The sequence below is a fragment of the Cnephaeus nilssonii genome (assembly GCF_951640355.1).
Source record: "Cnephaeus nilssonii genome assembly, chromosome: 11".
In the NCBI taxonomy this organism is placed as follows: Eukaryota; Metazoa; Chordata; class Mammalia; order Chiroptera; family Vespertilionidae; genus Cnephaeus; species Cnephaeus nilssonii.
In genome coordinates this window covers 26,108,974-26,123,330 of record NC_137082.1, presented here as the reverse complement: position 1 = coordinate 26,123,330, position 14,357 = coordinate 26,108,974, and the positions used below count along the sequence as shown (strand labels likewise).

The following is a 14,357-nucleotide window of genomic DNA, read 5'->3' as shown; positions in this document are numbered from 1 at the left end:
GGTAGACACTCAATGTAGGAGCTTCCCCCAGCCCTCAGGCCCCAGGCCAGCCAAGGTGGGTGCCAGCGGGCCCTCCCCCCCCCCCCCATCACCCAGTCAGTTGCCCAGCAGAGGGAGATGACTGGCAGTGGTGGCAGGGCGATTAGGGGCTGGGACTGGCTGGCCAGCGGGCTGTCACTGCCCCCCAATTGCCCTGCCGGTCACCCCACAGATCGGCCCTGATTGCCGACCAGGCCTAGGGACCCTACCCGTGCACAAATTTCGTGCACCGGGCCTCTAATCCTATCTAATAATAGAGTAACATGTAAATTACTATCACTCCGCTACGCCCACGATTGGGCGGCGGGAGGCTGGGGGGTGGGACTCGGGGTGGCCTATCCAGCCATTGAGAGGCACGGATCTGCTGCCACTGAGGGGGGCTACCCTGCTGTTGAGAGGCGCAGGAGGCGGGACTCCCGCACCCTGTGCCTCTCAACGGCCAGATCTGCGGCCACTGAGGGGGCCTGCCCCGGACACCCAGCTGCATCTCTCAACGGCAGGGTAGCCAGGTGACCGCGGCAGCCCCCCTCAGCGGCCGCGGACCATCAAAAGTGGGGGAGCTGGGTGCCTGTCTGCTCCGGCACCAGGCCTTTCAGAAGCCTCCGCCGAGCCGGAGGCTTCTGAAAGGCCTAGTGCACCAGCGGACAGGCACCCAGCTCCACTGCGAAAAGCGAAAGTGTGTAGGGGACCCTACACATGCATGATTCAATCATGCACTGGGCCTCTAGTAACATATAAATCTAATCATATTCTCTCATAATACAGTGGTAAATTATATATTTTCATTATGACTCAAATGAAGTAGAGGGGGGAAATAAGGAATAATATGATAGTTGAGAGAAAGGCAGGTCATACTTCTTTATAAAAGAATATTAATTAAATTCCCTAGACTCTCTATCCACTGCAGCTGGTCATTCGTTCTTGTCAGGGTTCTCTCTGATAGAGTTAAAACCTTTTACATTCACCTGAGCCTTCTCTCTGCCATCACCAAAAAGCAAATCTTCTTCATACACATTTATCACACAAAGAAAGACAGTAAGTCCAATAGAAAGTAGCGTAGGCTTTCTTACCATACCCTTTGCTTTTATCTGGCCAAAATATCCACAAAGGAAGTCTTCTGCAAAGAGAATGTCTATATTAAATGACTCTGTGCCCCATCATTTCTTATGTTAATTAGGTCTAGTAATAGTGTCTACTTCATAGAGTTATCATAATTATCTCCTACCACACTGAAAGCACTTAGAAAATTTTGGCACATTGAAAATAGTCAATAGACAATAGTTTGCTCTTGCTGGCAAAAATACATTTTTTTAAGGATGCTATTGGTCTAATGCTCTTGACATGGGATATAACTGTGTACTCTGCATATATCACACTGAGGGTGAAAATGAGCAATTTTTCTGGTACTTCATTTGGGAATTGATAAATTTATAAAGCATCTCATTTTGAAAACTCTTCTGAAAGCTATTTTTTGGCTTTGTTTGCTTTGAAAATATAGTAGTAAATGCTCAAATAATGAAAAGACCACTAACTCTTTGGATTTAAACATAGAACTTCTGTCATTTCCACATTGAGAATGTTCAGGTCAAAAGCAAATGGCCTTGTGTTGAACACATTCCTAGTTAGGAGAAGGTGATAAAACATAAAGTGGTATCTCTGGTAACCCTTCTCCTTTTGAAAATCTAAATTGTAGAGCAACAACTTAACTTTTTATCAACTTGCTAAGTAGAAACTTCTAGTTTGATCTGGCAAAGCAGGACCCCTATGAATAATATCTTTCTAATTCTTTTCTGTTTTCTGGAGTTGCTCCTTCTTGTAACCATGTGTGTCCTTAATGTCTCTAAAGGTGGTTCTTCCTTCACTCGCCTGTCTAAGGATAGCAGCTTATGAAGAAGGAGGAAAATTTATTGGTCACCGGATCTTGCCAGTACAAGCAATTCGGCCAGGTATGGATGGTGTGGTGAGAAGCTTTATACCAAAGTTGTAAAGAAAATCATCCCTGTCGTACATGATTATTAAAGAATGATTTAGGAAGCTGTTGCTGCTTTGGTATTTTGTTCTACAACAAGGGCTCTAAGACTATTTCAATCTGGCAGCTTCATGTGTTTGTGACATGCTATGATATATGAATCAACTCTTGTCACAATAATTGTGCATAACAAACTACCTAAAAACTCAATGGCTTGTAAATATTTATCTTCATAGGCACCGGTCTGTGGTTTGGCAGGGTTTGCTGGGCTCAGCCATGTAGCTGTGCTCCGGGCTGTGGGCTGGGTTAGGAGTATTCCACATGTGCTCATTCAGAGGCCCAGGCTGAAGGGGCAGTGCACCCACAGTAGGACTTCTCAGGGTACCCACTGGAATGCATAAAGACAAGCCGGACTATACAAGTGCATTGTAAGCCTCTGCTTCCACCACTTTTTTTTTTTTCATCACTGAGTCCCATTGTCCAAAGCAGAGCATATGGCAAAACCCAAAGTGAAGGAATCATGGACAAGGGACAAAGTTGGGGCAGTAATTTAATCTATGACAAATGCCACTGAATTCTCTTCTGTGGGGGAGAAATGTGGTTGGAAAGAAAAAAATCAGAATCAACATTGTTTTTCCGTCTGATGAGGAAAATAATTCTCACTTAAAACCATGCTATTAAAATGTTTGTCATCCAAAGTCCCCTAAAATAAACACTTCTATCGCATAGCTGTTCCTGTGTGCTAACGAGCGTTGTGAAGAAAATATGTGATGCACAATATTATTGTCGCCCTCCAGGCTATCACTACATCTGTCTGAGGAATGAGAGGAACCAGCCTCTGATGCTGCCAGCTGTCTTTGTCTACATAGAGGTGAAAGACTACGTTCCAGACACTTATGCAGGTAAACAGCCTAATCAAACGGCTCATCCATATTTTTATAGAAACAAAGATAGGAGATCCTGGCCTCAGAGTCACCTTTATTTTATATATATATATGTCTAGAAAGTAAATTGCTCAAGCCTTTATGAACAAGTGTTAATTTAATTTAGTTCAAGTTCCAATAAACTATTGAGTCTATTTATCCACTGGTAGCAGTACTCTCATGAGCCCAACACTTTCTAACCCATGCTGCCTGGCACTATAGCAGTCTGTACAGATCTGTGTAATTATTTTTACCTTGAGCCAGTTTTAGAACCCTGATTCTTTTCATGCGTGGAATCCTAAGTTTAGAGAAGTTAACTTATGATGATGTCAACACGGGATCATAAATTTAAATACAGTGCTAAGTGGCCTGGGTATAATATACTAAGGAGTAGTGAAGATGGTGGCATGCCCTAGCTGGTTTTTCTCAGTGGTTAGAGCATTGGCCCACAGACTGAAGGGTTGGGGGTTCCATTCCTGTCAAGGGCACATACCTCCATTGCAGGCTGGATCCCCACCCTGGTTGGAGTGCATGCGGGAGGCAACCAATTGATGTTTCTCTCTCACATTGATGTTTCTTTCTGTGTGTCTCTACCCCTCCCTTCCACTGTCTCTAAAAAATCAATGGGGGGAAAATACTGTCAGTTGAGGATTAATAAAAAAATAAGAAGACTATGGCAAACTTGGAGCGTGTGCCCCACCCAAAGATGGCAGCCACATTCACTCCAGCTAGACCCATATTGCCAAATCTTTTGGTTGTTTCAACCATCTGGAAAACAGGCTTTTTATGTGAAATGTCTCCACTTATGAAACATCATTTGGGCCAAACTCAGGTCCCTGGAATGGATGGAACCCTTGAAAATAAACTGAATAATATGGAGCATTGAGACATCCTGATTTGGAGCCTGTCTCATTTGGCTCTCAGAGCTGCCCTCCATTGAATGCTCTCTTTCTGGAATTTCAGCAAAGGGTCTTAACTCTTGTTCATTTTTAAAACGTTGGATGAATGAGTGGGTAGTTATATTGGCAGATGGAAGAATAGAGAATGAATGATGAATTGGTAGATGGATGGGTGAGTAGATGGATAGATGGATGCATGGATGGATGGTGGATAATCAATACTTCCAGGATCTTGCATCTAAAACATCTCTTCCCTATTTAGATGTGATTGAAGCTTTGTCAAATCCAATTCGATATGTGAATCTGATGGAGCAGAGAGCTAAGCAACTGGCTGCTTTGACACTGGAAGATGAAGAAGACTTAAAGAAAGAGGTGAGAGGGAGTGCTAATCTTATGCATGACATTAAGGGTGATTTCCACACCTCGTTGCTGGCTTTACCTATGTAACACCACACCTCAGGAGAAGAAATTAGCACACTGGAAAAACATCTTGATGGAGTTCATCATCATCATCTCACAAAACAACCAGATGATTAACTGAATTTTTCATATTTCATTCTCTTCTGGTATCCTGTGGCCACCACCAGTGTCTTATTTCTGACCCATGAAACAGTACACATATGAAAATCTCTAGATGATTTCATGTTAATTAAAGATGATTAAGGCACTTATAAAAGAAGATGATTATCAAGTCATTTAGTACTTTCTTTTGTCTTCAATTTAAAGTACAAGATTTTCAAAGTGCTTTTGTGGTTTATTACAATACATAAAGTACTTAAAACAATACCTAGTGTGTAGCATGGGCCATAAGGTGTTTGCTATTATTATTACATTGTATATTTATGTGTTAAAATATGTATTCCTAAAACAGTTGGTATATTATTCTAAGTTATATATCACCATGTAAAGAATAATTAATGAAGGGTTTAGAAATATTAGAAGTAAAGTTTAAAAATATCAAGCCTCTATGTAGACTGGAGATCCTTTGTTTTTTAAAAAAGTGAAATATTATTTAATGATTATTGGAAATAGCCCCAATATTAAAAATAGTGATAAAAATAGCTATTTTCATATTTTATTTGAATATTCAGATAATAAATTCAGGGTGGGGGGAGATAAGAAAAATGGATAACTATGTGTGTATGGGGAAACCTTGAAAACTGCTTAGATAACTATAACTAATAGCAAATCCATTTAAGTTAATATTATCTACTAAGTAGCCCTTTTCTTATTCTAAAGGAAGTGTAGGTTTATCATAGAAAAAATTAAAAATAAAAAGGAGAAAAGAAAGTCTTAATTCAAACACCCAAGCCACCCAGCGGTAACACTGTAAATATGGGATCCACATATAGCTAATTTTTATGTACAATTATACTCCCTCATAAAATGGGATAGTACTCACAATCCATGTTTAATTTTCATTTAATGCAAATATTTTCCATGTTAGTAAATATTCTCCTATGGTATGACTTTTAGTAACTTCATGGTCTTCTATCATGTAACTATACCATGACTTATACTTCCATTCCCCTATTACTGGATATTTGGAATGCTTCGCTATTTTAAACAGATCTTCCATGACTATCATGTAAATTTTTTAGCACATTTATGATTATTTCCTTGGTTTTTGTACAGAATTTTAGAAATTTTAAATCTAAGATGTTGAGTTAATTGAACATGAGAAAAATGAAATGAAAGGAAAATATTTCACATAAGAGTAAGATTTTCCAGTCTCTCATTTACACTGCAGGACCAATAGATACATCATCCTCTGGGATGAAATTTCAGGTTAGACTGGGACGTTTCATAAATAATGCTTGATGTGGTATGCAATAAATGGGGTTGTAGGGAAACTTTATACTGTCAGAAAATTAGGCCTAATGGTAGACATGAATATACTTCCAAAGTTGCTTGTGCCTCTGACATCTAGGCTTACCATTTGCAGAGGGAAACCTAGAAACAAACAAACCAAAAAATACCTGAGACCCCTGCTTGAATTTTGAGGGATTGATGTAAGCAATCACTGCTATACAGGCCCATTGAAGAAGGTGTCTTTGCAAGCTCCAAGCAGATGCTGTTGGTGCCGTGCCCACAGCTCCTTTGCAGGGGTGCTGCAGCTGTGGGCAGCGAACCCCGCACAGCTCCAGGCTTCTCCAGAGGACTGGCTTGGGCTGATAGGAGCCACCTTCTCTGGAGATGCCTGGAAAGTTATTCCTGGAATAGGGTGATCCGTGCCCAGAGACTGAAAGATCCTGGAGAATAACTCAGGTCCCTTGCTATTGAGTGGGCAACTTCTGTGTTGCAATTCGCACTCCCAAGCTGCCCCCCACCCCACCTTTGTTGGATCAGGCTAAGGCTGAGACCACATTTTAACTTCCCTTCTCTCCCTGTTCTGCCCTGCCTTCCTCACTTCCTGACAGTTTTCTCCTGAGAGCATACTCTCAATCAATCATGTACTCAAGAACCCCTGTGTGCAATTCTGCTTATAGAGAACCCAGCAGTGCTAAATAGCTTCTGTTTATCATTAAATTAAAAATGAAAGCCCTTTCTGAATGTTTTGCTTGGGAACTAGAATTTAAATGTTTGCCAATAGTTACATCTTTAATCTGGGTGTTTCTTCAGAGATAAGAGTGTGTTATTTTTCTTTCCAATGGCCTTTGAAAAGATTAAGCAAGACTACAGAATTTCTTGCTTTGCTTATCTATACACCAACGTGAAATTAGAAGCTCTCCTTAGAAACCCACCAGAAGCTCTGGAACTTTTCTCTCCTACCTTCTTGTGCTTACTACCATATTTAATAAAATTTAACTTAAGGAAAATACAGTTTATATAGCTGTAAATAAATTACTATTCATAGCATCCTTCTCTGACTAGAAAACAGGAGTCTCTTTACTCAATTAGATATATTTTATTTTCTAAGAAATAGAAGTTGGAATGAAGCATTTTCAAGTACAATTACATGCTTTGTCACTATTTAGAAACAAGACTTTTTATATCATCAACTTCTACCTATTTGTTAGCCAGGTTCTCCGAGGAGTAAGCTCTCCCCTGAGGAGAACTTTTCAAGACACCAGCCTCTTCAGCGTAGGTAGTGCAGCATTTAAGGTAAAGGTCTCAGAATGGGACATTTTGCTGATCTGAGCGACCGTTTCTCTAATGTTTGCAAGCAAATGTCACTAAGGAATGGAGACCTGGGGCCCTTGGGACTGCAGGGGTCCTTTCACATCGCTGTCCTTTCACAGCCTTATCTTTGCAAGACATCGCCTGCCAAAAAACTCTTTGGGGAGAATGCAACAGCCATGGACATACAAATGCAGTAGAAGTTTAGGTCAACTTTATTTTTGTTTTTCCTCTGAAAAATGGTGATCACAAAGAATTTTCGATAAATGTAAAATGTTGGTGAAACTTAGAGAAAACTTGGACCTTTTCGGTTTTAGAAATAATTTAAAGACATTGAATCAGATAGATTCCATATGGTTTAACAGAAAAAAAATACAAATTTTCCCTTTGAAATGTCTAAACCCATAATTGCCGTCATTTTTGAAACTCAAGAAAAAAGTCGTTTGCTCTTCCCATGGAACAGTAGGGAAGAAAAGTCATTTCCCACCTCTGAGCACCAGTGTGCCCTTCATCTTGTCTTGCAGTGATGCACGGTCCTTTGAATGAGGCCACTGAACATAAGTAGCTGTGGTTTTCTGGGAAGAAAATTTTATCTAGGACATGGCAGGCACTGGAGACACTATTTTAGCAGCGAAGACGTTTTTAGTAGAATCATTTTAACTTGTACCTATAAAGGTCATATCTACTTGAAAATTAAAGACTTCATTGCACTGCAAAATATTCCCACATTTGTAATAGTCTAATAAGTTATCTTCATAGAGTAATTTGCAAACCAAATCACTAGAAAAATTGAAAATTTCTCCATGCTTTGGACAATAGATATTGATTTCATATCATGTGAAAAAAATATCTAGAATAATAAAAGGGTAATATGCTAATTAGACCAGATGTCTTCCAGATGTCATTCTGGATGTCCTTCCTGACGAAGCCGGGGCCAAAGGCAAGCCAGCCGGGTCCTGGTGCTTGTGGGTGGCCAGAGGAGCCAGGGAAGGAAGGCTTAGTCTTGCACGAATTTTCCTGCATCGGGCTTTTAGTATATATATAATTTCAACATATGTATGTTGGAAGTTAAGGAATAATAGAGATTATAGTTGCTGGATTTATTTTAAAGTTGTTATTCAGGGTAGTGGGTTAGTAAAGTTGTAGAAAGTTGCCTAATCTGAATAACAAAGGCTTTATAATATGTTTAGCTATTTCTCTAAATAAAACATCATTTTAAAAATAATAAACAAAAGACACAGAAGGCCCAGTAATTTTGCAGATACTGTTAAAATTTTTGTTGTAAGCCCTGCTAGCATGTTTTCTAGGTACATTTGCTTTCTACCAAGATTTTTTTTTTTAATTTTTAAAAATGTTTCACAGCCCTAATACTTTAATGTGGTTATAGAGATGACTAATGAGACATCAGTAACCATTGTTAAATTTTATTTTTTAAATATGCCTATAAAGAGACAAAAGTCACTATCCAATATATCTATTACAAAATATTATTTGGTAATAATTTCCAAATGCAATATTTGCTAAAACATGTCAAGATGTGGAGAAAAAAAGTAAATATTTACTGAGTGCTTACTATGTTCCTGGTACTGTTCTAAGCCCTTTAATGTAACAACATATTTAAGTTTTTAAAAATCCATGTGTCTTAAGTACTACTATTCCCATTTAACAGATGGGGAAAGTGAGGCACTGAGAGGTTAACTTCATCACCCAGTGCCGCACAGCTAGTAAAGAGCAGAGTCGGGATTGAAATCTAAGCAATCTGGCTCCAGAACTCATGTTCTACACCACCACTTCTCGAAGTTTAATGATAAAATGCTGATCCTGACTCAGTGGATCTGGAGTGGGGCCTGGGGCTCAGAAACTCTAACAGGCCCCAAGTGATGGGAGAATGCTGTTCCAGAGCACTCCGAATAGCAAAGGTCTGTACTGCACCACATTGCACCGTGCACCCCAGTAACAAAACCAGCTTTCTAGTTAACCTTTAGTAAGGACGAGCCCTTCATTCACTTCCTGTCCCCTGCAGCAGCTTACCTGGATGACTGAGCACAGACTACAAGACCTTCACCTTCAATAGTAATATCCTTTGAACTGAACTTCTTGTTGAATCAAATGTCAAGATTTCCCCCTTTAAGTTACTGGATATTATAAAAACTTGTTTTTCAATAAGTTAGGTTTCTGTGTACGGATTCTATTTGATCAGATTATGTACTGGCTGTTGGCCAAAATACACATACATATCTCCCAACTCTAAACTTCCAAGTTACAAAGGCTACATTCAGTGACCAAGCATCCATTTCCACCCTTGGGGGACGTTATGGTCTAAGACAGAGTACAGGCATTCCTCAGAGGTATGTTGATTTGGTTCCAGACCACCACAAAGTGAGTATCACAATAAAGCAGGTCATGCCGAAACCGGTTTGGCTCAGTGGATAGAGCGTCAGCCTGCGGACTCAAGGGTCCCAGGTTCGATTCCGGTCAAGGGCATGTACCTTGGTTGCGGGCACATCCCCAGTAGGGGGTGTGCAGGAGGCGGCTGATCGATGTTTCTCTCTCATCGATGTTTCTAACTCTCTATCCCTCTCTCTTCCACTCTGTAAAAAGTCAATAAAATATATTAAAAAAAAAAAAAAAAGCAGGTCATAATTTTTTATTTTTTATTATTTTTTTTTTTTTTTGCTGGAAAAAGATCTTGCCTTCAGTTTGTAAAAAACACAACACCTGTGAAGCACAGTAAAGTAAAGTGTAAAAACTGAGGTATACCTGTACCTGATATCCCAACCTTCCTCAGCCCTCAAAGCCAAAATTTCTGTTCTTGGGAGTCCCCTCTATTGTCTGTGTGTATGATACCAGTGCAGGCGTGTGAGTGATCTCCACATTTTTGTGCTGGAAAGGGGGAGTTGTTTGATAATACTAACATTTCGTTTATTCTAAGAGGCCTGCTTTTTAAGTTGTCAGATTTAAAAAGCTGTTCTTATCAGTGAGCTGAAATTTATCTAAAATAGTTTATTTCCTAATTCAGTGTATGGCCCCTTGGGGATACCTTTGAAGAAATTTGATTATTTGAAAAGAATAGGTCCTATGCGCTGGTGTAAATTTCACCAGTTAAACAGCAAAAATCCAAGGTGATAACCTCATAAGGGCACAGTAATGAACTCAGGAAGGCCTTGGTGACCATTTAATTTTCCCAGCAAATAAGCTGAGTACTCGTCCATGGTTCAAGAACTTGGTGATAAAATCAAATATGAAGTTTATGGGTCATTTTTTATTTGCCTTAAATGAAAATCTTCCTCCTCCAATAATAATGTAGCTAAATACTAATTTATAGAAACAATAGCTTCTCGCAGCCCCTGAACTTGAAAGCATCCAATAAAGTAGGAAGAGAGAGTTTGCCCTTTAGGAACTGACCTTTAGGTAACACCACTGTCCCTTTCATTCTGTGTGGCTTTGGAGATTACAAGGCACTTTCATTGGATGCCCTGGATAAATCTGGACCCCAATCAGGACAAATATACAGTCTCTGTTTTTAAAATTTCAATTGACTCTCAAGAGTGGCTTCCGGTTCCTCTGTCTAAAACAGCAATGAATGCAGACACTTGAATGTTGTCATCCCTGCCATGCCCAATGACATAGAGATTATAAAAGTGTGACTCTCAAGGGCAAAGTTTTCCACTCTGCTTTAAACCAGGGCTTCTCAAATTTTAAACTGGGGATCTTGTTGCACTGCAGATGCAGATATATTAGGTCTGGAGCAGGGCACACGATTCTGCATTTCCAACAAGCTTCCAGGTGATGGCGATGCTGCTGGTCAGTGGAGCATATTTTGAGTAGCAAGGTTTTCAGACTTTATCATGTAGCAGAATCACCTGGATGACTTCTGAAAGCCCAGACTGCTGGGCCCCACCTTCAGTTTTCTATTCAGTAGGTCTAGGGTAGAACCAAGAATTGCATCTCTAGTAAGTATTTGCCAAATGATTTGGCTTACTTACTATGAAACATTCATTCTCATGAGATGAATGTAAAAAGTGGTGTTGGTCTCTGTTCTCTTTGAATGAATCCATAACTTCTGCCTAACTTCCAAGAGTTTATTTCTGCTGAATTATTTGGAGACCATATCAGTATTTCTAATAAATTAAAGTTGGCTGGAACAGAAACATATATAAGACATATGAAATATTCAGCAGAGCTATGGCCTTTAATCTTTAATATCCTCCTAAATAAACAACTGTATTTATGAGTAAAGCAGTATCTTTATTTTTTTTCATTCATTGATTAATTTAAAGAAAAATTTTTCTTATTTTAACATAACATTTAGATGGGTTTTAGTTACAGGATTTTGTCATCAGCAATATATCTATTGATTATATGTGAGCAGGAAATGTGGATTTATTAATTCACTTATTTATTCAATACAATTTTTTAATACAACTGTCAGTCACCATGCTGGGCACTATTAACATATATTAGAAGAAAAATAGGATGTTCTCATAGACCTTACAGTCTGGAGGGAGAGACTGACATTAATACAAATTCACACATATTTATATAAACTTACAGCTTTCACTAATGTTTCAACAAAGTGAGACCATATGAATGCTGATGATTTCTTTATATTATGACATGGCTCATGCTGTGCAAAGAATCAGTTGACTCCATGTTCCAATTGGCTCCAGTTACTGCTGGAGGAACATGCTGGGTACTAATTGCAATAAAAGCCAGAATCATTTTACTTGGTAAATCAAGAAGCTTCAAATGCTGAAGTCAAGAGACAGATTTATTTGTCTCCTTAAAGCTGTCTTTTGCTTCTAACTCTTCCTGGTAGGCTTCAAAATATAGAAGTTGTGCTATATTTTATTAGGAAAATGTTCAAACATACACAAACATTGAAAGAATTGTATACTGAACATCAAATAGCAATTACCTGGATTCTATCCTTAAAATTTAAATGCATTTGTTTATCACATACTGGTATATAATAATCTATCCATCCCTCTATCCACTCATTATTTCATGGGTTTTTGTTGTTGTTGTTAATCCTCACCTAAGGATATTTTTCCATTGATTTTTAGAGAGAGTGGAAGGGATGGGGAGAGACACAGAGAGAGAAACATCGATGTGAAAGAGATATATTGATTGGTTGCCTCTCACACGTGCCCTGACCCGGGCCGCATATTGAGTCTGCAACCTAGGTATGGCCCTTAACTGAAATCAAATCCGAGACCCTTCAGTCCGCAGGCCCACACTCTATCCACTGAGCCAAACTGTCTAGGGCTTATATTGATGCATTTCAAAGAAGGTTGCAAATACTGGAATATTTCATCCCTAAACACTTCAGAATGAATGCATCAGGATATAGTTTTTAGAAATGATCCAAATCTCTTAGAAATTTGGGGCAGATTCAGCTAGTAGAAATTGAAGGTACAAATTATATATGTGTTTGAAGAAGCTCTTTCTTGCGGGAAAGACAAAGCCACACTCACTTCTCACACTTATTCCAAGTAGACTAGATTTCTGCATGATGAAACCCAGAAAAACTGATGGCCTTGCCCCTTACCCACCTGATGTCCAAATCAAGATGCTGTTATCCTAACCACTACATGGAGGGACTACAATTTTTAGATGACTTTGTCAAGGACAGAATGACCCAGCACCTCCAACAACTCAGTCACACATTTGGTATTTGCAAGACCCTTTACTTACCATACTAACCACTCAATTAAGTTCCGCACATTTTAGTGTTGTATAGTGCTGTAAAGTTTTGTTTCGATTTTATTGAATTTATTGGGGTAAAATTGGTTAACAAAATTATGCAGGTTCTAGGTATACAGTTCTATAATATATCATCTTTTATTGTATTGTGTGCTTATTTTTTTATTGTTTGATCATCACATTCAATTTTCAAAGGGCAGGATGTAGATTTATTCAATTAGCATATCAAATAGCATCTCCTCCTTTGTAAAACTTGTAAAAATGGCCTTTCCAGTTATCCTTTTACTGGTACACTTATAACATGTTTTAAAGTCACTTCTGTTCAATTTTTAAATAGGAAGAATATAAATATTACTTTAAATAAAAATTTGATTTAAAAAAAGTCTACTACTTGTTGTGAAGAAAAAAATGTTGTAATACTTTCAGTTGGCCACTAGAGGGCAGGAGCCCACTTCTGCTGTAGTTAATTTTGCACATTTTTCTCTACTTGTTTAAGCCAAATTCAGTGCAACTGAAATACTAGCTTCTGAACTTTCTTTCCTTGCAATGTGTTTACTTGGATCCTAGGAGTCTCTCCATTAATTTGAGAAAGTTGACATTTCTAGTTCTTTGGTTTCTATCATAATTTCCAGTGTGATGTGAAGGGATTCTGTGCTTATTTTACTCAACTCATAAGAAAGAATATTTGGAAAAAGGCTAGGGAGAAATAAAGTCACAAGAACTGACTTCCACTGATTCCTTGAAGTGGGACAAGGAGTTTTGTTTTTTTAATTTCAGCTTTCATACAATGCTATCAAATAGTTTAAGAAGATAATAACAAAACAGTAAGAAATATGGGAAATGAAAGGATGTTTACCATTTTAGGATCCTGGGGAAACACCGTCAGAAGCTCCGAGTGAAGCCGGGACGACTCCAGCAGAAAATGGAGTAAATCACACTACATCCCTAGCACCCAAACCTCCCTCCCAGGCCCTTCACAGCCAACCTGCTCCAGGTAAAACCTTAGAAAAGAGAGCTGTAAAACATGACAAAGAGCCTCTAGTTTGTTTGTGTCACAAAGGAGGTCGCATGATTCAATTACGTACAGTATGTGAGCAAGGGTGCATGGGCTTAGAAGGGCTCCAGAAATGTGTGATAAAGGTATGAATGAATGAATGAATGAATGAATGAATGAACAAATGAAGTAATGAGTGAATGAATGAATGAGTGAATTCCAAGAAAAACACCTAAGTGCTCATCTGGCTCTGCTGATGAAGTACCTGAGGCAAAAAAAAACACACACAAACAAAACAAAATTCTGCATCATATTATGTGATTCTCATATCTGAATTGTGGATTATTAGTTGCTCTTCTTATTATGAAGTCACAACAAAATATCACCCAGGTTTCTGGTGTCTTTATTTAGTGGTGGATTATGTCTGCTGGCAGTCTAAAAAGATTTAGACTTGAGGGCCAAAGGTTGTTTTACAAGAAGAATAAAATTTATAAAGTTAAAAGCGGCTGTTTTACAAACTTCTTGTAAGCAGCTATGCTTTAGAAGCTCATTCTTAGCTCTTCCTCACTAAGTCAAGGCTCCAACTTACTTTTCAATAACCTTGAGCGCTCCTCAGGTGCCCAGCACTCTGCTAAACTCTTCATGTGGATTATCTCATTGAACTCTTAGACACTGCCTAGGAGGGTAGATTCTGTGATTGCCCCATT

General features: G+C 38.8%; 1 protein-coding gene across 2 annotated transcripts in view; it reads left to right on the top strand.

Moving 5' to 3' along the window:
• The window catches only part of PLCB1 (phospholipase C beta 1), a 630,635-nt gene that overhangs the window by 518,935 nt on the left and 97,343 nt on the right, over window positions 1-14,357 (top strand). For both annotated transcript variants that reach the window (XM_079784121.1, XM_079784122.1), the window contains exons 21-24: window positions 1,886-1,985; window positions 2,806-2,910; window positions 4,093-4,202; window positions 13,521-13,650. In XM_079784121.1, the coding sequence (XP_079640247.1) occupies window positions 1,886-1,985; window positions 2,806-2,910; window positions 4,093-4,202; window positions 13,521-13,650 (445 nt within the window). The remainder of the gene's footprint in view (window positions 1-1,885; window positions 1,986-2,805; window positions 2,911-4,092; window positions 4,203-13,520; window positions 13,651-14,357) is intronic.